The following is a 27,696-nucleotide window of genomic DNA, read 5'->3' on the forward strand; positions in this document are numbered from 1 at the left end:
CTGGGCAATTCACAAATCCAGTTAATAAAAGTGATGCTAATAGACCCATGCTAAAGCCTAGTGGTAAATATCTTCAGACAGCACTACTGACTATTCAGAACGGCTCCCTTCTCAGTTTGCAGCTGCCATATGGCTCCCCCACAGGGTTTGTAAGGCGAGAGACGTTCAGAGGTGATTTCCCGTTGCCTGCCTCTGCATAGTAACTTTGGATTTCCTTGGGTTTTCTTGGTGGTTTCCTTACTTAGCTTCCGAGATTACTATTATTATTATTTTATTGTTTCCTTACTTAGCTTCCGAGATTACTATTATTATTATTTTATTGTTTCCTTACTTAGCTTCCGAGATTACTATTATTATTATTTTATTGTTTCCTTACTTAGCTTCCGAGATTACTGTTATTATTATTTTATTGTTTCCTTACTTAGCTTCCGAGATTACTATTATTATTATTTTATTGTTTCCTTACTTAGCTTCCGAGATTACTATTATTATTATTTTATTGTTTCCTTACTTAGCTTCCGAGATTACTGTTATTATTATTTTATTGTTTCCTTACTTAGCTTCCGAGATTACTATTATTATTATTTTATTGTTATTTGTTTATTTATATTCCGCCCATCCCCCCATTGGGGGCTCAGAGCGGAGTACAGCAAATAAAAATAAAATCATAATAAAACCAATTCCAACTTTCATCAAACTGCAGCAAGATGATTCAGCAAGATGACACGACAGCAAGGTGGTAGAGCACAAAACAGTACCGCAATACAGCATCACGGTACAGTAGAGCAGCAGAGCAGTAGTGGGGAGGCCAACCGATCGATGAATAGATGCCCGCTGCCTCCTCCAAAGATCTGGCGGAACAGCTCCGTTTTGCAGGCCCTACAAAAGGCCAGCAAGCCAGGTAGGGCCCGGATCTCTATTGGGAGCTGATTCCACCAAGTCGGGGCCAGCACCGAGAAAGTCCTGGCCCTGGTAGAGGCAAGACGGGCATCTAGAATGACCCAGCTCAGGGCTCTCACTCACATAGTCGATTGCATTTGGTGCTATCCTGCTGGTTTTTGCATGTTCCACATCCACATGTTTGCTGAGAAATACTTGCCGTGTGCTATGGAACCACACCACACTGCAGCTAGATTTGAGTCCAGTAGTGCCTTAGAGACCAACCAGATTTTTGGGGCATAAGGCTTTCAACAAAGTTTCCTTCGTCAGTTCTGAGGAGCACTAGAGGTCTCTGAGTCCTTGTGCCCCAGTCAGCAGGTGGGAGGCGTGTTGCAGAGAAGGCGCTCAAGATGCAGCCCCACCTCCCTCACAGGGCGTCTGCTGTGGGGAGCGGAAGGGAACCGCTCTCAGACTCTTTTGGGTAGTGAAGGGCAGGCAGGGTATAAAAAACAACTATACTTCTTCTGTGGCAGCCATTTTATGACAGTTGCTGTGTGGCTGTGTCCACCATGCTGTGTCAGAATTCCAGAGGGGCCCACAGGCTCAAAGAGGTTGGGAGCCCCTGCAGTGAGTCATTAGACGGTTGATGCTTTGTAGGCTGCAGGTGGATATTGGCGGAATGTTTAGGCATGGGGGCTCCAATTCTCTGCCAGCCAGGAGGCCAGCAGGAAAAGCCCCACCCCCAAAGAGTCCCCTCCCGTGTTGATGTCGTCTGCGTGATGTCATACGGAAGTAACATTATCACATCAAGCAATGATGTAGTGTTTTGGCCAAAACTCTATGCTAACCGTAGAGTTTTTACTCCGATGCTAGAGCATCCCTGTGTGACATGCCTGGTGTGATGATGTCATTTCCATGTGTCATCATTGCATTGATGATGTTGCATGCCGCAATGTCACCTTGCCCTCCCCACTCCCGGAAGTCTCCCTCCCACCAGCCAGGGAAGTAGATGTGGCAACCCCAGGAATGTTAGCAGCTGGTGTGCTGCAGTTGTCAAAGAGTTGTAATCTTAATCACAGGTTTGTGTGTATGTGTGTGTGTATCCCTGGAATTCCAGCTGAAGAATAGGCTGATGGGAGCCTCTAAAGTCTCTGGCCTCTTCCTTCCTGTTTCCTGCAGTTACCGAGAGCTCTGAGTCCTCCCAGTGCACGTCAGGTGAAAGTCTGTGCGGGTTCAGTGGCTCTGCCCCGGCTGGGCTCTCCTCGCTGCCTTCAGAGGGGTTTCTAGATGAAGAAGGGAGTCCCAGCCCTGGTTCTTCCAAGCTGCCCTCGCAATGCACATCGCCCGCTCTCTCCGAGAAGAACCCCCGATCCAAGGCCAGCCCTCAGTACATCACAGAGGTCAGTCTCTCCTTATCTAGAGCAAAGAACGATAATCACAGGGAAAGATGGACAGCAGTTGAAACATTTTGCCAGCTGCTCAGTCCATTGCCACTAGGAGGCAGTGTTCCCTCTAAGCTGAATCAGTGTGAGCTAGCTCACAGGTTTTTAGCTGCCAGCTCACACATTTCTGGCTTAGCTCCCAACTTTCATGCCAGCAGCTCACAAAGTAGAATTTTTGCTCACAAGACTCCACAGCTTAGAGGGAGTCTGGCTTGGGAGCTTCAAGGCTTGGAGGGCGTTCTTACCTTTTCTGCTTCATCTATAGCAGAGGCCTCACCTCCACGTTCCAGTGGATTCAAGTGTCAAGTCGGCAGATTCAATAACGAGTCGTTGTTGATACAAAGAAACTACTTTATTGATACTGATACTTGAGGCTAGGCCAGTATTGAAAAGACTGAAGAATAACCTGTAGATACATTGCGTATAAGGGACACTTCAAAGGGATTCCTACGGGGGAAGGATTATGCAGGGAACATTCACACATTGATGTTACCAATTCGTTCTCAGGCTTGTATGGCCTTGATCGTAGTGGGCTCCTGACTCCCTTCCGAGAGCCAGGCCTGAGAAGGCACAGATAAGACTTTCACATCTTTCCATTTCAAAGCAAGGACACTCACTACAGGAAGGGAGGGGTAGGAAAGACATGAGCTAGCAGCATTTGAATATACTTTGGTTCTACCCAGAATGCTCTTTGACTGAGCCAGAGTTACAGACAGACTTGACATCAAGTGCACCTGAAGACCAACAAGGTTCCTGAGGTCTGAGCCTTTGAGGGTCAAACTGACCTGTTTGTCCGATTCAATGGAGGGAACTCTGACTCTCGAAAGCTCCTACCCTGAAATCGTATCGGTCCTCTAAGGTGCTCCTGGATTCAAATCTAGGTGTCCTACGCTGCGCAGCACCATTTAAAAAGCAAGTCAAAACCCAGGTCATATCTGTCTATTCGTTGCACGGTGGTGGGTTTCCAGAGTGTTACCGTTCAGAGAATATTTTTTGTCTTGGTGTCTGTTGGGAACTCTGAATGGGTGCCACATTTGCAGAGGATTCTGGGGCATGTTCTGGAGTACACAGTTCACACAATGCAGCATAGAACACCCCCAGCATTGAACATATGAACATATGAAGCTGCCTTCTACTGAATCAGACCCTCCTGGGTCCATCAAAGTCTGTATTGTCTTCTCAGACTGGCAGCGGCTCTCCAGGGTCTCAAGCTGAGGTTTTTCACACCTATTTGCCTGGACCCTTTTTTGGAGATGCCGGGGATTGAACCTGGGACCTTCTGATTACCAAGCAGATGCTCTACCACTGAGCCACCGTCCCTCCCCAAGCATATGAACATATGAAGCTGCCTTATATTGAATCAGACCCATGGTCCATCGAAGTCAGTATTGTCTACTCAGACTGGCAGCGGCTCTCCAGGGTCTCAAGCAGAGGTTTTTCACACCTATTTGCCTGGACCCTTTTTTGGAGATGCCGGGGATTGAACCTGGGACCTTCTGCTTCCCAAGCAGATGCTCTACCACTGAGCCACTGTCCCGCCCCTTAATTTTAGAATGGTCTATGCAGTGATTAGACATAGACTTGTGAAGGTGAACATATGAAGCTGCCTTCTACTGAATCAGACCCTTGGTCCATCGAAGTCAGTGTTGTCTTCTCAGGCTGGCAGCGGCTCTCCAGGGTCTCAAGCTGAGGTTTTTCACACCTATTTGCCTGGACCCTTTTTTGGAGATGCCGGGGATTGAACCAGGGAACTTCTGCTTCCCAAGCAGATGCTCTACCACTGAGCCACCGTCCCTCCCCTGACCAGCAGCAGCTCTCCAGGGTCTCAAGCTGAGGTTTTTCACACCTATTTGCCTGGACCCTTTTTTGGAGATGCCGGGGATTGAACCTGGGACCTTCTGCTTCCCAAGCAGATGCTCCACCACTGAGCCACCGTCCTTCCCCTGACCAGCAGTGGCTCTCCAGGGTCTCAAGCTGAGGTTTTTCACACCTATTTGCCTGGACCCTTTTTTGGAGATGCCAGGGATTGAACCTGGGACCTTCTGATTACCAAGCAGATGCTCTACCACTGAGCCACCGTCCCTCCCCAAGCATATGAACATATGAAGCTGCCTTATATTGAATCAGACCCATGGTCCATCGAAGTCAGTATTGTCTACTCAGACTGGCAGCGGCTCTCCAGGGTCTCAAGCGGAGGTTTTTCACACCTATTTGCCTGGACCCTTTTTTGGAGATGCCGGGGATTGAACCTGGGACCTTCTGCTTCCCAAGCAGATGCTCTACCACTGAGCCACCGTCCCTCCCGTTCTCTGTGGCTGTACATTGTAGAGAGATTTGTGATGCTGCTATAAGTTGGTCCACTGGTATTAATCTTTCCGAGGAACGTAAGCAACGCTATTAAAAATCCACTGGTCACACAAACAAGCAGACATTTCTATAACACATTAAATACCAACAAAATCATAAATGATGCATCTCCTGGTGATGCTGTATTTCCTGGCTTGCTCTCACATCAAATAGCCATTAAATGCCCTTCAGTTCTCTACACAGAGCAAATAGGTCAAACCCTAACACCGAGGATAAGTGGGCACGAATCTGACATCAAGAATCACAAAACTGAGACACTTATAAAAGAACACTTCAGCCATCCAGGATATTTCATGGGGGTCCTCAAAGTGGCTATCTTATTGCAAAGGGACTTCAGAATCAGTCTAGAATGGGAGACTGCGGAATTAAAAGTTATTACAACGCTCAGGACAATAGAACCCCCAGGGCTTAACAGAGACATCGGTTTCTTATTTCATTACATATGCTGACACTCAGTTCTCACATCTGTTTGTAAATTCCTTTATTATGGCGTGTGCTAATTTGCTGCTATACACAGGTCTTTCATTCTGTCTACTCTATATTTAGTGCTCAGTTACATACATCTTGACTCTAATTGGCCGTTCCTGGCAACATCCTCCCCATCCTCTACCTATATGTAATGGTTGGTGTCTTCTGTTTCAATGTATACAAAGGAATGTGCATGCACATGAACACTTATAGCCAGAATAAAAACCAGCCACTGGACTCTAACTTTGCTCAGCTTCCTCTCCTGACTTTCCCCCCTCTCCCTCTGGCTCAGTTCCCTCAGCAACAAATCCAGAGAGCAAAACTAATCACTGGGACTCTGCCAGTTCAAAAGCAGCTGCTCACCTGTCCTCACTAACTCAGAGAAGTCACCACAGTGTCCCAGAAAGGAATTGAAGCCTCCCAGCATGCTCCAGGACAAAGGAAGCCACAGTAGTTTGGAGAGTATCTGTGGGAATTGGAAGTGCCTGAGCCAGACAGGGTGATACTGCCTGGCTAGACTGCCATAATGTGCATAACCTAGCCTGAGGTGACTGGAAGGCCTGGCTTGAATTTTTAGTTGCGTTTTCAAGACCTCCAATGGGGGGCAGTGTTCCCTCTAAGCTGAGCGTGAGCTAGCTCACAGTTTTTTAGCCTCTGGCTCACACATTTTTCTTAGCTCAGGAAGGATGGCGCCAGAGCAGTAGCTCACAACTTTAATGCCAGTCACTCACAAAGTAGAATTTTTGCTCACAAGACTCTGCAGCTTAGAGGGAGAATTGATGGGGGGAGGTGTGAATTCTCAGTGGGCAGTGCCAGATTCAAGGAGACAGACAATTTTTTTGTTTGCCTTGCCTCGAGGCTTTGCCCTTCACTTTTCCCTTTTGTCCATCAGACCATCTAAAGCAGGGGTCCCCAACCCTAGGGCCGCGGACCAGTACCGGTCCGTGACCTGTTAGCAACCGGGCCACGGAGTGAGGCAGCGCCCTTCACCTACTCCTCATTTAAAGACCCCCATGGGGGGCAGGGATGGGGTGTGGGTGGGGGGCAACCTGGGGCAGCCAAAACCCCAGCACCCCCACCGGTCTGTGGGAAAATTATCTTCCACAAAAATAGTCCCTGGGGCCAAAAAGGTTGGGGGCCACTGATCTAAAGGAACAGGCAGGCTCTTCCCTTAATTGGCCAGGGACCACCCTCTGCTCGCTCCAGGTACTGGAAGACTCTTTGGGTCATCCGGAGACATTTCTTAGAAAAAGAGGTGCTGGAGCTCATTAGCGGAACTCATTTCCATAACTCATTTGTGAATGCCACCCCCCCCCCCCCACATCACTAGAAGGTGCGCTAAATTATAGCACAGCATCTAGCTTAAATTTTTTCTTAGGTTAGAATTGTCATAATCAAACCTTACTCCCATCATACTTTTAAAATTACTTCCCCCATGTGGCCACAGTGGAATGATTGGCCTGATCCAACATAGCTTCTCTGATGCTCTTACCTTAAATCGTTGCTTCTTTATTGCTACAAACAAAATATACAATAAATGCTTACATCATCACCTTTTATAAACTCTAAGGCCATGCAATCTTAAACATTATTGCAACCCTACGAGACCCACTGAGGTAAATAGGCATGAGATTACACTCTTAGTGCGTGAGAGTCCTTGTCGACCAGGAGGTATTATGAAGGTAAAGAAAATGGATTAGCAGTAGGGGGTGGATGATTTTTAATAAGAAGTCATGCTGATTTTAATTAACTTTCCCTCCCTTTTCTGTCAGAACGAAACCTCTCATATTTTAGGCCTTTCAACCATGGTTTGACACACAGACAATACATTCAGTAAGTAAAGCTTTATGCAGAACTGATCTATTTAATTTAAAATACTAGGCTGATTCTAATTTGCTAAAAAAAAAAATGAATAACCAATCATACCGGGGCATGAGAAGGTTTTGACTTGCATGCTCTAACAGTATTGGAGAAAATATTGAATATTAACTTACGTTAGTAGAAAAGAGCCAGAGTCCAGGAGAACCTTCAAGACTAACATTTGTGGCAGGGGACGGGCTTTTGTGGGATGCTGCTCACTTCTTCAGATACCTGCCTCATGAAAGCTTCTGCCCTGTCACAAATGTTGTTAGTCCTGAAGGTGTTTCTTGGACTCTTGCTTTTTTTCTACTGCTGCAAACAGGCTAACATGGCTACTCATCTTGAATTAACTCCTATTGTAACTGTCATCAACTTTACTTCTTTGAAATGGTTCTTCTCTCCGTTCTCTCAAATTGGCCTGTGGGATTTTGACAGTCACAGAACCTTTTTTGGCATAACGACAACAGTATCAAACCAAGGAAGCAGGGGGGAAAGGTGGCTAATTAAACATTCTAAACAGACTTCTCTTATAAACACAGTAAAGGAAGTTTGCCACCACTTTGATGGTTTCAGCCTTATTTGAGGCTAGTCAACTTACTATCTTGCTTTCATCAGATGTGGGATTTTCGAAAAAATGTTACTGCCACAATATGGCCTGTAGTTGCCTTGGGCCTGAATGACATGCAGGTTTTTCAGATTATGATAAATGCACACAGATGAGCCTCAAAGGAAGGACAATAGCCCAGAGACACAACCTAGAGGAGATTCCTGGGCGTGAACTCCCTTCTGCAGGGCTTGCCCCAAAGGACCTCAGAATGGATTGTGACATGAGTGATGACATCACAATCACACGGGCAGGGAAATCACAGGGAAAGTGTGGTGTCTTGGTAACATGAGCTTTCTCTCATGTTTCTCTCTTGTTCTCATGGAGAGCCAGTTTGGTGTAGTGGTGAAGTGTGCAGACTCTTATCTGGGAGAACTGGGTTTGATTCCCCACTCCTCCACTTGCACCTGCTGGAATGGCCTTGGGTCAGCCAGAGCTCTGGCAGAGGTTGTCCTTGAAAGGGCAGCTGCTGTGAGAGCCCTCTCCAGCCCCACCCACCTCACAGGGTGTCTGTTGTGGGGGGGGGGGGAAGGGAAAGGAGATTGTGAGCCGCTCTGAGACTCTTTGGAGTGGAGGGCGGGCTATAAATCCAATATCATCTTCTTCTTCTTCTGACTGAAGGTTATCAAAGGTCAAAAATAGCTCCTTCAGCTGTCCCCAGAAGCCCACAGAATGCTAAATCTAGACAACCCCTGGCCTGGCATGATGTAGGGACAGGAAATGAAACCCTGGCAGGGGAAGGGGAGCCTTTCATTGTTGGTGGCAGAGCTCTGTCAAGTCGCAGCTGACTTATGTTGACCCCAGGAGATTTTCAGGACAAGAGAGGTGGTTGGCCATTGCCTGCCTCTGGGTAGCAACCCTGGGCTTCCCTGTTGGTGTCCCCTCCAAGCACAAACCAGGGCTGATGCTGCTTCGCTTTCACGGTCTGATGAGACTGTGCTCACCTGGATCCTTGCATTGTTCAAGGCACCTTTAACACCATTCTAGACTGGAGAAACAGCCTAGCAAAGTCTGAACAGGTGTTGGAATTGAGCTATTTCTGTCCCAGTCCAAGATATCATCCTGCTTTCCGAACAAAGCTGGATTCCATCATGCTACAAATCTGCAAACTAGTAGTGATTTCAAAAGAAGATGCATTTACTGAACATGATTATAGAATCCTAGAGTTGGAAGGGACCTCCAGGGTCATCTAGTCCAACCCCCTGCACAATGCAGGAAACTCACAAACACCTCCCCCCTAAATTCACAGGATCTTCATTGCTGTCAGAGGCCCATCTAGCCTCTGTTTAAAAACCTCCAGGGAAGGAGAGCCCACCACCTCCCGAGGAAGCCTGTTCCACTGAGGAATCGCTCTGTCAGGAAGTTCTTCCTAACGTTGAGCCGGAAACTCTTTTGATTTAATTTCCAGGCCCAGTTTCTGTGCACAGAGGACAGAGTGCAGACTGGGCCTTTGCAGTCATAGATGAGCTCGGGGGGAGTGTGCATGCTGTTGGTAGCCTTCAGAACTTTGTGATCTGCATGTTTGAGCATCTGTGCCTCAGTCATTCTAGTTGGGAAGACCCTGCCATCCTAATGCGCTCTTCTTGCCTCCCAACAGACCATGTAATGGCCTAAGCTGGGACTGGCCTGAGCATGCTGGTTAACTTTTAGCTAGGAAGGAGGAGACAAGGTTGCATCTTGGCCTTGGGGAATCTCGGGGCAGGTTCCTCCACCTTTTGCAACTGCCCGGTCTCCTCCCAGCCTCCTTGGACTGAAGCCCCCAAGGAAACTTAAGGGAGATAATTTTGAGGCCCTTGGCAGCCTCTTTCACATCCTGAGGATGAGGCCTTGGGAGGTCTCTCCAGCAAGAGGGAGGAGGGACCTCTTCTCCCCTGGATTGCTACTTCATCCGTGAGCTGTGCTGGCACAGAAAACAAGCAAATGCATTCCTGTGGTTCCCTTCCCGTGTGTATACTGGCTGCATTGGACCTATTGTTTTGACAGATTTTCATGCCATTTAATGTCTGGAATTGAAACAGAAACTGACAGTTAAGCTTAAATGCTGAGGAATTATGCAGAGAAGTGCAGACCCAGAAATTGTAGATAATATGAATTCCTTTTATCAGGCAATCCCATACATCTTGGAGCCTGGATTTTAGTAAGGGGCTTTCCCCTCCCTTTCAGAGAACATGTTTCCCCTCAAATCCCCTCACAGCACTTGCAGATTACAAGATAAACTTTCTTTTGTCATTTTTTTTTTTCCAGGACGATTTGGTGCTGAGTACATAACATGACCTTCTAAAACCAGAACCTCTCCGCAGCTGTAGCTCCATGGATTCTAGCTGCCATTCTTCTGGGAAGGGGATTTATCATTGTTTGTATGTAAGAAGTCCAGTTTTGTGGGGTTCTTTTATTTTTCTTCAACTTGGACCTGTATTCGGCAGATGAGATTTAGATGTTACTATATTTCTGGCAATCCTGTAAATGCAGAAAGCATTATGTGTACAATTAATGGTTTTGCGCCATTGACCGTCATGTAAATATTTTATTGTGTCACCATATGAGTTGTTCTTTTGATAGAAGTATTTTGTTTTGAATTCTTAACTAGTGATTGTTCTGTGCAGAGGGCATACGTGGACTTGAATTAAAATATGGGAATAGTAAGAACAGATCAATGTATTTGTAATAATTTAGGCTTGAGATTCCTAAGCAGGCTCAAAGTAAGCTTCTGTACTGAGAAGAATGAGTTATTTGAACTTCAGCAAGAGGACGTTTGTCCGTGATTTGGCCATGGGGTCGCAAAGAGGAAGTTTAAAGAGACCCGATGCCTGATTTTGTTGTGGGTTTTTTTGCCATCAAGTCACAGCTGAATTATGGCGACCCCTGCTGGAGTTCTCAGGGCATTGCAACCCAGAAGTTCCTTGGTTGTCTTCCATCCAAATACTGATTAGCTTCTGAGACCTGATGAGATTGAGCTAGCCTGGGTTATCCAGGTCACAGTATCTGATTATATTCAATTAGGCTGTACGCTCGGCCACTCAAGTACATAAAGGCAGGTGAAAGTCTTTAGGCTGTGAGTATCCCATGATTCTGTACAAGCACTGGGAAAATGCGAACTGTCCGTCACTTCCTAAAAGTCCTAATTCTATATTTCTACTCCTATATGAAGGTGGATCGGAAAGCCAGAGGGGTGACCGAATAGGGTATCCAGTGCTCACACTTTGGGATATTTCATAGTTCCTTGCCCTTTCCCATGGCTAGCAAAGAAAGCTAAATTAATACCAGTCAGTCAGTTTTATTGGCATGTAAAATTAATGCATAAAAGAGGAACTATGCAAATACCGACCACAGAATTCAGCTTTTTAAGGTACAGAATTTGGATCTATCTTTTTTCTTTTTAAGCACAGTTCACACAGCCCCAGAAATCTGTATTGGGCTTATAAGTATGGTCTGTGCAGTTTTGGTAGAATCTTAAGAATCCTTGCCATTGTGTGTGTGTGTGCGTGTGTAAATGCTTAAAACTATGTCACAGTCACATTGCTGAAGACAAATGCAACATTTATACAGTAATGGGTTGAATTTGGAAATAATTTCACTACGTTTAGTTGAAACAGATCCAGTCCTGAGTACTGGGGAGGGGGTGGGGGAAGGTGGAGCAAAAGCCAGCTCTGGACAGCACTGATTGCTCATGCCTGTGACATTCAGACATCTCCCCCCAGTCCCTGGAACAGTTGCTAAGCGTTTTTTTAATTGTCTCCATTGTTTTTTTTCCCTAAATAAGGTGAATGACAACCACATAAAGGGATAATATATATGTGGCACTTTAAAATATTTTTTAAATGTAGCCCTGACAACTGAAAAGGATTTGTTCTCCACCACACTGTCCCCCACGTCCGTGGTCTTCTCAACCTCCGCTCTACTGTCCCACTCCCACTCACTAATTCGTTCTCCTCTCCGCCATTCCCACCCCAAATCTTTTGTCCTATTTGGTAGCCAAGGCCCAGGCTCCCATGCCTTGGTAGCTAGGCAACCTTACCATATTGACTATGGTCTCGTAAGGTTCTGCGAGGTCTCAGCTGGCATCCTCCATTTTGAAGAGCTGTAAACCCCTTCCCCTTTTGCTTTATGTTATTTATCTGGAAACCTGGGCATTTCCCCAGATGTGTAGAAAAATCTCCCCCTTCTATACAGGGGCCTCTTATGTGGATTTTTTGGTCAACATTATGGGGCCGTGCTTGGAATGAGATATATAGATATACAGATAGATATTCCTGTCGTGCGGACTGTGATGGGAGAAGGAAGCCAGGACACGTGCGGTGGGCGAAGAACCTCTTTTAACAGCTTCAAAACCTGGATCTTCCTTCATCCTTTGTCAGATGCGATCCTCAAGCGTTATTTGGTCCTCGGTGCACGATGCAGGGCTACGGAGCGAGACCACTCAAGACTCCCTGCACAGCTGTCTGTGTCGCTTCATCAGGGAGTCTGGCACTTTGCCTAAACATATCACAGATACATTGAGGTGAAAGGAGTTCGCGAAGGACTTGCGCTTCCTTCAGCAAGTGGCTGCGCTTTCATAAGGACATCTGCCGCATCCTTGGGGAACAGTGGACTTGTATGCAACTTCTGTCCAAGTAGGTTTATTTTTGTTATTCAGGAAATCTTCTTGTATAACTCCTTTTAAAATGCAACAATAAAGAAGAAATTCGTATCATTTTAACTAGTGGTATGTATTGTTTGATCTTTTTTTCTCCCTAAAGGTTCTTGTGCAGTCAGGTCATGAAACGGTAGATCAAGCTCAGACAACTTTAAAAAAGGATTAGGAAGATTCGTGGCAAACAAGTATGTCAGTAACTACTAACCATGATAGTTTCATAGAACCTCCATGTACAGAGTCAGTGTACCTTTGAATACCAGATGCTGAAAAGAAATGGCAGGAGAGGGTTGATGTCTTCATTACCTGCTTGGGGCGTTCCTTAAAATGTCTGGTCACTTGTTCCTACTAGCAGGATGTTGGACTAGATGGGCCTTTCCTTTGATCGAGTGGGATTGCAGGACCCTTATCAACATAAAATTATTTGAGGCCCTAAATCAGGGCTGTGAAACTCCCAGCCCACAAAGAACACACTTGGCCTGCCCAGGGCTTCAAGCAAGCCCGTAGCAATCTCCTCTTCCCTCCTGCCCTCACTCTTCGAAGCTCCGAGGCGGCCAACAACGTTCCCAGCTCCTTCTGCCTTGTCTTTGCCTGCTCCAGCTGGAAGCTCTTCTGGGCTTGCAAAGCTGCCAAGAAAATGTGGAATAGATTTTCCATTATGGTCTCTGAACCCACATAGTGTCTCTGGGCCCAGAGGCCTTAATGGAAAATCCATTTCGTATTTTCTTGCAACTTTGCTGCAATTTATTTCAGTAGACTGGACCTAAAGCAATTTAAGTTTTGCAGCGTTTATGGCCAGTTGAAACTCCTTGCAAATAAAGGGTTGATGATTTGAGTCAGGTGAATGGACCTGAGAACTGGTGCCTAGTGAGTACTCTAACCTGGGAACCCACCGACAAAGATGGATATTACACTGGAGAGCCATTGCCGATCTGAGTAGATGGGGGTGGGGTGGGGTGGGAGAAGCTTGCCAAATGCCCAGAGATTTCATGTTTTCCCAGGCTCAGAGCATTTTGTATTTTTAGTTTATACTTTTAGTTTCTGCTGTGATCCTTGTGTTTTTTTCTTGATGTTAAAGATTGCATTGCCAAATCCCACTATTCCCCCACCTTTCCATTTTAAACAAAACATGTCGAGTTTTAAGTTTTAAAAAATCTTTGTGTTTATCTGTATCTTTTATAAAGTTTATATCTCCACTACCTGGCATTACATTTTATGACACGCATGACTCAGCCCACAGAGTTCCATTTGTGTCAGATATGGCCCTCATTTGTTATGTTCAATGCCCCTCCCCTAAATGTTGTGGAAATCACCTGCTTCAGTCCATCTCTGACCAGAAGATAAGATCTTCTGTTATCCATCCAACCTGCAGAGCTGAGTTGGCTGTTGACCAGAGGGGGGGGGGCGGTTAACAGCCGCCTTATGAGGTGGCACTTTGCCCCTGAAATTCTGTCCTCTCAGAGATGTGACTGGCACTGAATCTCCTTAGCTTTAGGTGCCTGATTTGAAAATCAGCAACAAAAAGCCTATTCTTACTCAGGCATTGAACCAATGTCGTAATTGCTTTATTTGACTTGTTGGGTTTTGCTTGATTGGACAGCAGTGCTGGTTTCCCCTCTTAGATTTTATATTTCGGAGTGTTTTTACCATGAAAGGGTATTATGGACTGTTCTGTGAAAGATATTTTGTCTTATTGTATTTGATATATTAATCTGGCTTTGATTTTGTATATTACTCGTATACTGGAAGCTGCCTTGAGAGTCTTTTCGGCTGGGAGATACCGAACATGCAGTTTTAAAATACACAAATACATATCAAATATGGTATATTAAGAATTTCAAAGACTGCTGATAGAAACGAGAGTCTTCAAAATTGTTTTGATTTTTTTTATAGCTGCCTCCCTCTCTAAATAAATCTGATTACGTGTAAATTGTCAGAATATTTATTCCAAGAATTCTTGCGTGTGTGTTTCGCTGCAGCAGACAGGTCACTTTAACTCTCAGCCCCAAGTTTAAAAGAAATTTGTGATTACAAAAGATGATGTAAATGCGATTGTGCGTGCATAACTTAACCCACACATGTATTAAACTTGTCAAGTGTCCGGCACCGAAGTAGTAACATCAGATCAGCATGTGACTTCTCAGCTTGCTTTTCCCACATACCCACACAGTGGCAGCTGCAGCTAAAAATAGACAGATGAACCAGAGAGTGCTCTGCTTGGATACAAACCCTCCATGACAGAAGGAGTCGGACGGTAGCTATGCGCTCTCTGCGGTTCATAAGTGCGGAGGCTCTGGTATCCGACACGCAGCGGGTCAGGAGGAATCTCGGCAGTGTTGCACACAATCTTTTCCCCCTGCTTTTCAAGGCCGGTTTCTTGCAGGAGCAGGGCGACGTGATCCATGACCTAGTAGAAAACTGGCCGCTGCCAGAACTGAACATCGGGAGACTGCTGGGCAGGACAGCAGATCACGAGGAAGACCTCACCAGCAGAGCCTGCTTTGTGTGTTTGTCCAGCTGTCTGGCTGGTCTGAGAGACTATGTGCTGAATTGTTCCTCTCCCTACGCCAAGCGACTCAAAATGGTGGACCTCACGGGCATCAAAGATGTGGAAGTTCAGCTCTGCAAATGTCAGAAGACGCTGGGGCGCTGGGCCAGGACGGAGATGCTCTGCAAGATCTGCTTCGATCTGCTTATTGAGATCCAAAGACGCCAGCTTGGCCCCTACGTTTCCGAGATTTCTGTCGATGTTCTCGTCAATCTTTTTGTGACAGAGAGAAGCTATGAGCTGGCTGTCCAGGCCTTGTTTTTGAGGCACCACAGCCCCCTGAAGATTCACTGCGTGGCCTTCAGAGCAGACAACCTGGCCCCGCGCAAGCTCTTCTACATCATCAAGCTTGTGGAGCCCTCTTTGCTGCGCCGGTTCGAAGTGGTCCATAATGTGCGGCTGGAAATGGAGCACCTGCAGGTCCTGCTGAATAACGTCCACTTCCCTCAGCTGACGGCCCTCATGCTCCCAGCGAGGACCTTTGACGTGAGGAGATTTGCTCCGGAGGACGAAGCCACCCTGGCGAGCACTGGAGAAAAGCTAAGCCAGATGACCCAACTGACGGAGCTGAGCCTGCCGTTTTCCACCCTCACGGGAAGGATACGCAAACTGCTCAGGTAAGTTGTTTGGGATAATCCTTACTGGTGTGGTAGATTGCCTCACAACAGAACAGTTGTTGTAGGAGTGGATGATGGTATAGAATCATAGAGCTGGAAGGGACCTCCAGCGCCATCTAGTCCAACCCCCTGCACAATGCAGGGAACTCACAAAGACCTCCCCCTACATTAACAGGATCACAGGGTAGTCATGGAGCTGCTGCCCCTTGAGGAAAGTTAAGGTCATGCGGCTGGAACAGTATTTACAAATGAAAACGCAGAAAGGTAAAGTCATTTTCTGTTGTCCTCTGCTAAGTCAAGCCCCTGGTCCATGCAGCTTTGTATTATTTAGGTACTGTAATAGCAGTAGCTTGCTAAGACTTTGGGCAGGGGCGTTTCTTGGCCCTATTAATGGTTCCTTATATTATGTTCATCTTACTGAAGATCAACAGACCCAAAATTAAGTAGTTGAGGTCATGCCTGAGCAGGGATTTGAAGCCAGTTTTCCTGGGGGCAAGGCCATAGATATATTCTGGGGGAGGCAGAGAGCTGTGATATGTTCCTGTGGAGGGGTTCTCTTCCATATTTTGGCGTTCAGGTGCAGTAGGGGCTGGAGTCTGCTTAAATGTTTTGAAAAATTATATAAGCATTTGTGTATCTGAGCCACAAGAGCCCGGTGGTGCAGAGTGGTAAAGCTGCAGCTCTGCAGTCCAAGCTCTGCTCCCAAGTTTGATCCCGATGGATGCTGGGTTCAGGTAGCCTCAAGGTTGACTCAGCCTTCCATCCTTCCGAGGTCGGTAAAATGAGTCCCCAGCTTGCTGGGGGGAAAGTGTAGATGGCTGGGGAAGGCAATGACAAACCACCCCATAAAAAGTCTGCCGTGAAAACATTGTGATACGATGTCACCCCAGAGTCGGAAACGACTGGTGCTTGCACAGGGGGACTATCTTTACCTTTTTATCTGAGCTACACATATGAACACATTTGAAGCTGCCTTACACCAGATCAGATCAAGATTGATATTGTCTACTCAGACTGGCAGCAGCTCTCTGGAGTCTCAAGTAGAAGTCTTTCACATCAGCTGGTGCCAGAACCATTTTTAACTGGAGATGCCAGGGATTGAACCTGGGACCTTCTGAATACAAAGCAGAGGCTCTTGCAGTGAGCTGCAGATCCTCCCCTGACATTTTGGATGCTGATCGCTGAACAGAAAGACATGCTGGGACACAGACTGTACTGTTGTGTGCAGAATCTGTGTTTGGCTTCATTACTTAGGTTTCTTCAGTTTGAGAGTACTTTGTCTCAAAACGGTGATTCTTGATGCGGATTCAGGGGGGTGGCTGTTTCAGTCTGAATCAGCCGCCCCCCTGAATCTGCATCAAGAATCACCGTTTTGAGACAAAGTACTCTCAAACTGAAGAAAGACCAAAGATTGAGTCCAGTGGCACCTTTAAGACCAACCAAGTCTTATTCTGGGCATAAGCTTTCGTGTGCATGCACATTTCTTCGGATACATTGAAACAGAAGTTATCAGCCATTAAATATCAGTAGAAGGTGTGAAAGTGTTGCCAGGAAGGGCTAATTAGAGTCAAGATGCAGAAGTGACTGAGCAATAAATATAGCTAAGACTGGATGAAAGCAACTGGTAAGACCAGTGAGAGCCAGTTTGGTGTAGTGGTTAGGTGTGCGGACTCTTCTCTTGGAGAACCGGGTTCAATTCCCCACTCCTCCACTTGCAGCTGCTGGAATGGCCTTGGGTCAGGCATAGCTCTCGCAGAGCTGTCCTTGAAAGGGCAGCTGCTGTGAGAGCTCTCTCAGCCCCACCCACCTCACAGGGTGTCTGTTGTGGGGGAGGAAGATAAAGGAGATTGTGACCACTCTGAGACTCTGAGTATAGGGCGGGATATAAATCCAATATCATCATCATCTTCTTCTTCTTCAGCTCTCCTCAAAACAGCATCATCAGTAACTTACAATCTCTAGTCTACTGGATAATTAAAGTTCTCTTTCACAAGTACTGGAGGCAAACCTTTTCTTGCCCATAGAACCCCCCCCCCCAGTCTTAAACAATTCCTCACCCACAATAATACATCTAATCTGAACATAGACATTGGTACCAGAACTTGCAATAAACCCAGATGCGAACTTTTCTGCCACATACACCCAGACAACATAACCACTGGACCTATCAGCATCAACTACGCCATCTCAGGCTTATTCTCTTGCTCTCCTTCTAACACTGTGTATGCCACTGAATGCCAGCAATGCCCTTCAGTTCTCCACACAGGGCAAATAGGTCAAACCCTACACCAAAGGATAAATGAGCACAAATTTGATATCAAGAATCACAAAACTGAGAAACCTATAGGAGAACACTTCCAGGACATTCAGTGGGTGACCTCAAAGTAGCTGTTTTATTACAAAGGAATTTCAGAAATAGACTAGAATGGAAGACTGCTGAGTTACGGGTTATTACAATACTCAGGACAGTGGAACCCCCAGGACTTAACAGAGATATCAGTTTCTTATCTCACTACACATGCTAATGTCATTCAGCTCACACATCTGTAAACGCCTGTATTATGCTGTATGCTAATTTGCTGCTATTCACAGATCTTACCAATTGCCTTCATCCAGTCGTAGCTATATTTACTGCCCAGTTACTTATGCATCTGAGCTCTAATTAGCCCTTCCTGGCAATACACTCCCCTGCATCTACCTATTGGTAATTGTTGGTGATTTCTGGTTCACTGTATCTGAAGAAGTGTAAAAGCTTATACCCAGAATAAAACTTTGTTGGTCTTAAAGGTGCCACTGGACTCAAACTTTGTTCCCCTCAGTACAGGGTCTACTGTAAGCTCCAGGAGGATTGGCTACATCAGGGGGTGTGGCCTACTCAGGTTTGGATCTGCATGGTTTTGAGGAGGGGCAAAATCAAAAAATGATGCCCCCTTACGGGCCATTCTATCTTATGGTCCCATAGAATACAATGGACTCCATACCCAATTTGGCGCCCTCCCCCCTCTATCAGTGCCCGGAGCGAGCACCCCCCTCTGCTCACCCCTAGATTCGGCCCTGGGTCTACTATGCAAAGGAGTTCCTGCTACAAAAAAAGTCCTGCTGGTAGTGGCGGAAACTGCCAAGTTGCAGCTGACTTATGTTAACCCCATAGGATTTTCGAGGCAAGAGAAGTTCCAGTGTGGTTTGCCATTGCCTGCCTCTGCATATTCCTTGGTATTCTCCTGCCCAAGTACTAACCAGGGTTGACTCTACTTAGTTTCTGATAACTATGCTGGGATAACTGAGGGGATTGTGGTTTACTTCCCTCTCCACAGCTGCTCTCATTCTTTAAAGGTTTATCTTGATTTGATCATACTGTTCTAACCAATGAACCAATCAAGAAAATCAAGAAATAGCATGACCTCCAGAGAGGCAGTTTGGGGTAGTGCTTAAGTGCCGGACTCTAATCTGGGAGAATCAGGTTCGATTCCCCACTCCTCCACTTGCGGCTGCTGGGATAGCCTTGGGTCAGTCACAGTTCTTGAAAGAGCTGCTTTCTCAAGAGCAGTTCTCAAAAGAGCTCTCTCAGCCCCAGCTGCCTCACAGGGTGTCTGTTGTGGGGAGCGGAAGGGAAAGGAGATTGTAAGCTGCACGAAGACTCTGAGTGAAGGGCAGGGAATAAATCCAATCTCCAGTCTCTCCCTCCTCCTGTTCTTCTTCGTCTCCTCCTCCTCCTCCTCCCAGGTAAGGACCAAAGAGTCTGAGGTCTCTTACAGCCCATTGGGACCTGATTTGGATGGCCCAGGCTAGCCCACTCTTGCCAGATCTCAGAAGCTAAGCAGGATCAGCCCTGGTTAGTATTTGGATGGGAGACCACCAAGAAAGCCCAGGGTCATGATTCAGAGGCAGGCAACGGCCAACCGCCTCTGAAGGTCTCTTGCCCTGAAGACCCAGTGAAGTTGCTATAAGTCAGTTGTGAAGAAGATATTGGATTTATATCCCACCCTCCCCTCCGGAGAGTCTCAGAGCGGCTCACAATCTCCTTTCCCTCCCCCACCCCACAACAGACACCCTGTGAGGTAGATGAAGATATTGGATTTATATCCCGCCCTCCACTCCGAAGAGTCTCAGAGCGGCTCACAATCTCCTTTCCCTTCCTCCCCCACAACAGACACCCTGTGAGGTGGGTGGGGCTGAGAGGGCTCTCACAGCAGCTGCCCTTTCAAGGACAACCTCTGCCAGAGCTATGGCTGACCCAAGGCCATGCTAGCAGGTGCAAGTGTAGGAGTGGGGAATGGGGAATCAAACCCGGTTCTCCCAGATAAGAGTCCGCACACTTAACCACTACACCAAACCAGCTCTCTAGTTGTGACTAGATGGCAAAAAAGGAAACCCCATTGGCACTATGATTTTGTGTCTATAATCCTGCCTCTCATTTCTCATATGTGAGTTTTAGTGATGTCAACAAAACCTACCTTCACTGATGACACAGGTGCATCCATTGTGTATAGGGTAATTGTATATTCAATGATGATTTAATAAATATCCAGTGGGGGGTGGGGTTTGTAGATTTTTACCTTTGCATTACCCTTGCCTTTGACTTTTTTTCAGCCCATTGAAAACCCCTCTGAAAGTGCTGGATGTCTCTAACTGCTCCTTAAACCATGCCGACATGGCATATTTAGCCAACAGTCTTCATTCTAACCACCTGGAAGTTCTAGATCTCAGCGGACATGATGTGACAGACCTTTACCCATCCACCTTCTTCAAACTTCTGAACCACTCGTCTCACACACTGAAGAGCCTCACCCTCGAGGAGTGCAACATTCAAGACATCCACGTCAACATGCTGGTTTTGGGACTGGTCCCCTGCCGGAAGCTGGAGGAACTGAAGTTCCTCGGAAATCCTCTATCTTCTCGAGGGCTGAAGTGCCTTTTCAATATTTTCGTTGACTTTCTTAGGCTGAAATATATTGAATTCCCAGTTCCGAAAGACTGTTATCCAAACGACATCAGTTACCCAATTAATGAAGCCGATCTTTCGAAATTTGATCGCCAGAAATATGAGAGGATAGCGGAAGACCTTCACATGATTTTGCTGGAGGCAAAGCGTGACGACATCAAGGCTTCCACGCCGCTCTTTGGCAGCTACGATGCAGCAGTGCAGGAAACGGGGAATGAACTGGGATCCTTTTTGCTGAAGTCCTTCAGAGACGCCCTAGAGAGCTTCAGTAGGGCACTCCAGGAAATTAACTGAAGTTTAAAGCTGACAAGCGGCACTTTTCCAATCCGTGAATCAAAGTCAAGCCTTCATTAGTTGCTGTTGTTCAGATAGGCTGCCCTAAATGCATTATCATGGCATTCTCTTGCACAAGCACAACTGAAATAAAGAAGGAACACTTCCTCTTCTCCTCTGGAGAGCCAGTTTGGTGTAGTGGTTAAGTGTGTGGACTCTTATCTGGGAGCACCGGGTTCGATTCCCCACTCCTCCACTTGCACCTACTAGCATGGCCTTGGGTCAGCCATAGCTCTGGCAGAGGTTGTCCTTGAAAGGGCAGCTGCTGTGAGAGCCTTCTCCAGCCCCACCCACCTCACAGGGTGTCTGTTGTGGGGGAGGAAGGGAAAGGAGATTGTGAGCCGCTCTGAGACTCTTCGGAGTGGAGGGCGGGATATAAATCCAATTTCTTCTTCTTCTTCTTCTTCTTCTTCTTCTTCTTCTTCTTCTTCTTCTTCTTCTTCTTCTTCTTCTTCTCCTCCTCCTCCTCCTCCTCCTCCTCCTCCTCCTCCTCCTCCTGCCCTTCAAGTAGAGTGCTTTCCAGTAATTTCTCAGTCTAATACATCTATCCCTCTATCCTCATGAAGCTGTTTTTAACCCCAATCTGTAAACAAAATGGAGGTACCTCTGACATGCCTAGTAGCAGTTTGGAAATGTAATTTAGATTGTAGAAATCATGCTGTGAGGAGACACCCTCTCTCCAGTGCTACTCTCCAGAACCTATTTGGTGTATCTCTCCTTTAAATAAATATGTTGGAAGAATCGATCAGAGATGTCCTACATTGCATCTGGTTTGGTTTATCTAGCTATCGGCATTTCTTATGAAGGGTCACTTTATATAAATATTGGATTTATAGATTCAGGTGGTCTATAGGATCAGGTAGGTAGCCATGTTGGTCTGAAGCAGAAGACCAAAGCTGGATTCCAGGGGCAACTTTGAGACCGACGCATTCTGAGTATTAGCTTTTGTGAGTTTTGTTTTGTTGCATTCATCGCTCAGTGGTTTAACCCAGGGCCAGTGGTGTTCTGTCTTGGGGTGTAGGACAACTGCTGGGGATGGCCCTAAAATTGCACTTAAAAAAACCAACAGAGGAAGTATGTGCTGTACATCTGGGGAGAGGGGAGGCATGAAATTAAAAGAATTAAATTTAACAGGAGGGGTGGCAAAGGTTAATTAAAGAGTAGGCCGTTGCTGCAGGAGAAAGGAAGAGAGAGAATCACAGTTGGATTTCATTGGCTTTTAATTGTAATTCTCTATTTTCTTTGCCAGTATTCCTGCCCTTGAATGTTGCAGGGGTCAGTGCCCACCCTGTCAAGAATGGGAATAATGTCACCCTTTCAGTGTAACCCTTGTTGGCAAACAAAGGCCTGGTCCCACTACTGTCTCTCTGGTCACAGAACAGTTGTTGCACACACCGTTCATACCTAAAACAACTTTTATTTAAGGGTGGGGAAAGGAAATAGGAACAGGGAGCGTGATATCTTTGCTTACGGCATTTTTAAGCCTCCTTTCTCTTAAAAAGCATTTAATCAGACTTTCGACTGAAATGTTGTTAGCAGTAACCCAGTCAGGTCTTTTTTTTATTATCAGAAACATACAGGAAAGCAGTTCCAGCTGGCTTGGCCTCAGGGGATGTGGCCTAACATGCAAATGAGTTCCTGCTGGAATGCAAAAGAAGCCCTGACCCCAGTAATGTATAGACTAGTCCCAAAGTCAGTGCAAGGAATGAAATATATCTCCTTAGTCTCTGGGGTCAAATGAGAAGGAGCTGGAAGCTCTCTTTGGATTTTGGCAGGTGAGCATAAGTCTCTTGCTGTAGAAGAGTCATTGTCAATGTGGGATGCTTACAGAAGTCTCCTTTCTGTCACAGTGATAGAAGTTCCACTGGAGTTGAAGAACTAAAGTGCCCCAACTCCAAAATGGCTGCTCTTCTACTCACCAGCTTCTTAACCACTCCCAGGGTTTCCAGCCTCTAGTTTGGGGCATGGAGATCGCTCAGGATTACAGATGATCTTTAAATGACATAAATCAGTTTCCCTGGAGAAAATGGCTGCTTTGGAGGGTGGACTCTGTAACTCTGCTGGGGTCTCTCTTCTCTCCAGGCAGTTCCCCCAAATCTCCAGGAATTTACCAGCCCAGAGCTTGCAACCTTAATATTGTTTTTTCCTCAGGGACAATGGTATTTCTCCAGTAGAAAGCCCAGCCTCTCTAGATAGGAGAGCCAGTTTGGTGCAGTGGTTAAGTGTGCAGACTCATATCTGGAAGAGCCAGGTTTGATTCTCCATTCCTCCACTTGCAGCTGCTGATGTGACCTTGGGTCAGTCATAACTCTGTCAGAGCTGTTCTCTCAAGAGCAATTTCTCTCAGAGCTCTCTCAGCCGGGCCCCATCTACCACACAGGGTGTCTGTTGCGGTAAGGGAAAGGAGCTGCTCTGAGTCTCCAAGTGAAGGGGAGGGGTATAAATCCAATCTCCTCTCTTCTTCCTCAGAAATAACTCAGCTCTGTCCATGGGTTTCTCCTACACTGGATCTCAATCTCTCTCTCAATGGCAAACCTGTCAGCTCCTCCCCCTTTCCCTCTTGCTAAAAATCTCAAAGCTCTCTAAATTCCCCTTCCAGTTGGAGAGAAACATGTTCCTAAATCTGGATCTACTCTTTAAGCCCCGTGCCTGACCACAGCAAGTACCAAAACATGGCATTTTTTTGCAGTTACAAAATGTGTGAAACATGTTCCCAGCAAGAACTCATGTCAAGTAAAATTAATACTACTGAAAGAGAATGTTAATCCTTTCTATTTGAGATGGACACAACATACGCTTTTGTCAATTATATAAAATGCAGACATTCACCAGATCAGCTTAGCATTGAAGGCACAGTGATATACAGAGGCTGAATTTCTGTCCATCATGTAGCTGGTGAAGAGACAGAGCCTTCTGTGTCAGGGGAAAAGATGGCGCGCCTAGAACATCCTATTAGGTTATGTGGTGTTTTTATCTAACAATGAGGAGGGAAACGGAAGGGGGACCTACTTTATTAATAATAGTCTTTTTAAAAATCTAGCACATAAAGAGGAATCCTCTAAGACGATGGTGTCTTTCATTAAGTAGAAGATAAAACTGATGCAAAAAAATCAGAACGAGACGGGGAGCCACTTAAAAAGGTCAAATGCACAGAAAATACAAAATTTTTCGGCAATCAAGACAATTGACAAGGCAATCAAGACTAAAAAACGTAGTCGAAGGCACTTTCTAAGCTTAGAAGCAACAAAGTTTGAGTCCAGGGGCACTTTTAAGACCAACTAAGTTTATTTCTGGATATAAGCTTTTTTTTGTACACACACGAAAGCTTATAGCAGAATAAAACTTTGTTGGTCTTAAAAGTGCCCCTGGACTCAAACTTCGTTGTATTGTTTCTGACCAACACGGCTGTCCACCTGAATCTAAACTAGGGTTGCCAAGCCCAATTTAAGAAATATCTGGGGACTTTGGGGGTGGAGCCAGGAGACTCTGGGGGTGGAGCCAAGATCAAGGCTGTGACAAGCATCATTGAACTCCAAAGGGAGTTCTGGCCATCACATTTAAAGGGACGGCACACCTTTTCAATGCCTTCCTTCTGTAGGAAATAATGAAGGATAGGGGCACCTTCTTTTGGGGCTCATAGGATTGGACCCCCTGGTCCAATCGTTTTGAAACTTGGAGGGGCATTTTGGGGCGAGGCACTAGATACTATACTAAAATGTTGGTGCCTCTACCCCAAAAAACAGCCCCCCCAGAGCCCCAGATACCCGCGGATCAATTCTCCATGATTTTCTATGGGAATAAATCTCCACAGGGAACAACAGAGTTCCCAGCAGACATTTCCCTCCCCTCCCCCCCGCTTTCTGATGACCCTGAAGTGGGGGGAGGGCCTCCAAACTGGGGGATCCCCTGCCCCCACCTGGGGATTGGCAACCCTAATCTAAACCTAGAAAGGTTTTGCCTTTAGACACAGAAAGGTCAGGCTGGTTGCATTTGACCTTTTTGCCAGCCCTTCCCCCTTTAGGAAACATAGAGAACCCTCTGGGATGTTTTAGTTTTTTTAAAAAGGAAAAGTTGTTTGGAACATTCAGCTCCTGTAGAGATAACCTTTTTAAACAGTTAACTTTCCCAGTGACAGAGCTGGGATTTACGGGTTTGTGACCACTTCACGGCTGGTTTTCAGGGAGAATGTCTGAAACCCTAACAGTGAGAGAGTCCGGGAATCCGGAGACTTGATCCTGGGTTGCTGCCTTGGTCTGAGGTAAACACCCCAGGCTCTGGCCCAAAAGGTCGATGAATAGACCCCACAGAGAGCTGGTCCAAAGGGTTGCCAACTCTGTAATAGTAAGTTCTTGGAGATTTGGGGATGGGGCTTAAGTAGGGGAGGGGAGATTAGTGGCTAGGGCTGCCCAGCTCCGGGCAGTGGTTGGGAGATCTCCTGGGATTACAACCGATCTTGAGGCAACAGAGATCAGTTCTGCTGGAGAAAATAGACACTTTGTAAAGTGAACTCAGTGGCATTATACCCTATGGAAGTCTGTCCTTTCCCCAAACCCTGCCCCGCTCCCAGATCTCCAGGTAGGGTTGCCAAGTCCAATTGAAGAAATATCTGGGGACTTTGGGGTGCAGCCAGAAGATTTTGGGGGGTGGAGCCAGGAGCAAGGTTGTGACAAGCATAATTGAACCCCAAAGGGAGTTCTGGCCATCACATTTAAAGGGACTGCACACCTTTTAAATGCCTTCCCTCCATTGGAAATAATGAAGGATGGGGCCACCTTCTTTTGGGGCTCATAGAATTGGACCCCCTGGTCCAACCTTTTTGAAACCTGGAGGGTATTGTGGGGAGAAACACTGGATGCTATGCTGAAAATTTGGTGCCTCTATCTCAAAAACCAGCTTCCCCCCAAGCCCCAGATACCCACATATCAATTCTCTATTATACCCTATGGGCATCAGTCTCCATAGGGAATAATAGAGTGCCCAGCAGACATTTCCCTCCCCTGCTTTCTGATGACCTTGAAGCAAGGGGAGAGGCCCCAAACTGGAGGATCTCCTGCCCCCACCTGGGGATTGGCAACCCTATCTCCAGATATTTTTCAGCCTGGAGCTGGCAACCCTAGGAGTGATGCTCAGCAGGTTATAATGCCATAGAGTCCACTTTCCAAAGGAGCCATTTTCTCTGTGGGAACTGATCTCTGTTACCTGGAGACCAGTTGTAATTCTGGGAGATCGCCAGGTCCCAGCCGGAGGTTGGCAACCCCAGGCCCATGGCGTCTTCCAAGGCAGTGCCCTGCTCATCGTGTCCAGCGGCCTGGCCTGCTGAATGGTGTCAACCTCCTATTTTTGTAATCCCAGCAGGCAGCAGAAACAAGAGACATGTCTAGTGCCTCTCGGACTGCTGGTTCTGGGTGGGTGGGGAGGGCTCACGAGTTGTCCAGGCCAGTCTGTTTTAGGACAGAGGAGCGAGAAAACACAGCTGAGGGTGTATGCACACGTGTGTCTGTGTGAGGGAAAGAGAACAAGGTGCTGGTGAGAGATTAAATTACGACCTTCTGATTTGAAGGGTTTCATTATTTCTTCCCTGCGTAAGGTCATCATCACAGGCGACGGTTGTCTGTCTCAGGAACAGTGACAAGCAGACTTTTCGGAAAAGGATCATGTGTGAGGAGAAGGGTTGTCAGTCTCCAGGTGGTACCTGGAGAGCTCCCAGCATTACAACCGGTCCCCAGGTAACAGAAGAGAAAATGGCTGCTTTGGAAGGTGAGCGCTATGGCAGGTTACCCCACTGAGGTCCCTCCCCTCTCGAGACCACCCCCCAAATCACAAGATGCTTCTTAACCCAAAGATGACAGCCCTCGCAAGCAGGGTGTTCTATTTCGTTTCTAAAATCCTTCTTATATGTGGGAGATTTAGAGCAACTTAACAAAACAACCAGTGCCGTTTGTTACAGAAGTACAGCCAGTAACTGCCCAAGGGCCATAGAGAGATCATGAGAGAGAACTCTCCCCAACTCCCTCATTTCCCTCACAGACGTCACTCGCTGGCCTCACTGGGTGCCCAGTTCTGTGTTGGAGGTTTTGGGGGTGGGGCCTGAGGATGGTGATGTTTGGGGAGAGGAGGGGCCTCAGCAGGGTATAACACCCCAGACTCCACCCTCCAAAGCAGCCATTTTCTCCAGGGGAACTGACCTTTATTTTTAATGTATTTTATTAATTATTTTATTCTATTTTTAGCCCGCCCTTCCCGTAGAAAAGGCTCAGGGTGGGTTGCATCATAAAAACAGTCAACAGTAAAAGCAGTAAAAGACCAATTTAAAATATACAAAATCTAAAATTACAAAGACTAAGATGGCAGATTCGTAATCTGGAGATCACTTGTCATTCCATGAGAATTCCAGGTTCCACCTGGAGGCTGGCAACCCTACCGGACTGAAAAGTCTTCCCCCTCTAATCCATTTAAATAGGCCCCGTTTTGTTTTCAGGCACAAGAAGTTGCAACAGGGTCTCCACTGGGGGGGAAAGGTAGGTGTATAAATGAGGTAGATTGATTAAAATAAATTAGACAGCAGTTATGCCCACAAGGGTGGGGCAGACGGGTGTCATGTTAGTGTGCCACCCATGAATTCCACTGGCGGAAAGATTACTCTGTTCAGACAGCCAAGAGACTAAGAAGGAAAACAAAATGGCCATTCTTTCTTCTGTTTTTGTTCGGGGGGGGGGGGTCTAGTTTGGAATCTTGACAGCCCCAGCAAAATGGATGTGTCAGGCTAGTAGTCCCAAACGCCACATTCTTTCTCAGTTAGTCACCCAAAGACATTTACGTCTGAACGCCCCTGAGGATCCAGCGTGCCAATTCATCTTATCGCCCACCAAGTGATTCATAAATATAAAAATAGGTCCACTAAAATACTTAAGTAGCGGTAATCTGAACCGAACTCCCACAACAAAACGAGATCAAAAAATTAACACGTTGCGCCTCCGGCCGAGGGGGATTTTTTTTTTGCTTATTC

The 27,696-nt window shown here is 46.5% G+C and overlaps 2 protein-coding genes across 2 annotated transcripts in view; both read left to right on the plus strand.

Annotated features, from left to right (window-relative positions):
* Window positions 1-5,532, plus strand: part of PLEKHG4B (pleckstrin homology and RhoGEF domain containing G4B) — a 137,212-nt gene extending 131,680 nt beyond the window's left edge. Inside the window, exons 22-23 of the mRNA XM_060247742.1 lie at window positions 2,059-2,279; window positions 5,449-5,532. Of these exons, the coding sequence (XP_060103725.1) occupies window positions 2,059-2,279; window positions 5,449-5,532 (305 nt within the window). The remainder of the gene's footprint in view (window positions 1-2,058; window positions 2,280-5,448) is intronic.
* An 8,935-nt stretch (window positions 5,533-14,467) lies between these two features.
* Window positions 14,468-20,695, plus strand: LRRC14B (leucine rich repeat containing 14B). Its single transcript, XM_060247811.1, has 2 exons — window positions 14,468-15,415; window positions 20,006-20,695. The coding sequence occupies exons 1-2, from the start codon at window positions 14,511-14,513 to the stop codon at window positions 20,649-20,651; spliced, it is 1,551 nt and encodes a 516-aa protein (XP_060103794.1). The 5' UTR covers window positions 14,468-14,510; the 3' UTR covers window positions 20,652-20,695.
* The last annotated feature ends 7,001 nt before the right edge of the window (window positions 20,696-27,696 follow it).

Source organism: Heteronotia binoei, chromosome 10 (assembly GCF_032191835.1).
Source record: "Heteronotia binoei isolate CCM8104 ecotype False Entrance Well chromosome 10, APGP_CSIRO_Hbin_v1, whole genome shotgun sequence".
Classification (NCBI taxonomy): Eukaryota; Metazoa; Chordata; class Lepidosauria; order Squamata; family Gekkonidae; genus Heteronotia; species Heteronotia binoei.

Excerpts from the sequence above, each read along its gene's own strand:
- LRRC14B (XM_060247811.1), top strand. The coding sequence starts at position 14,511 with ATGCGCTCTCTGCGGTTCATAAGTGCGGAGGCTCTGGTATCCGACACG. Across the intron at positions 15,416-20,005 it reads AGGATACGCAAACTGCTCAG|CCCATTGAAAACCCCTCTGA; the intron begins GTAAGTTGTTTG and ends ACTTTTTTTCAG.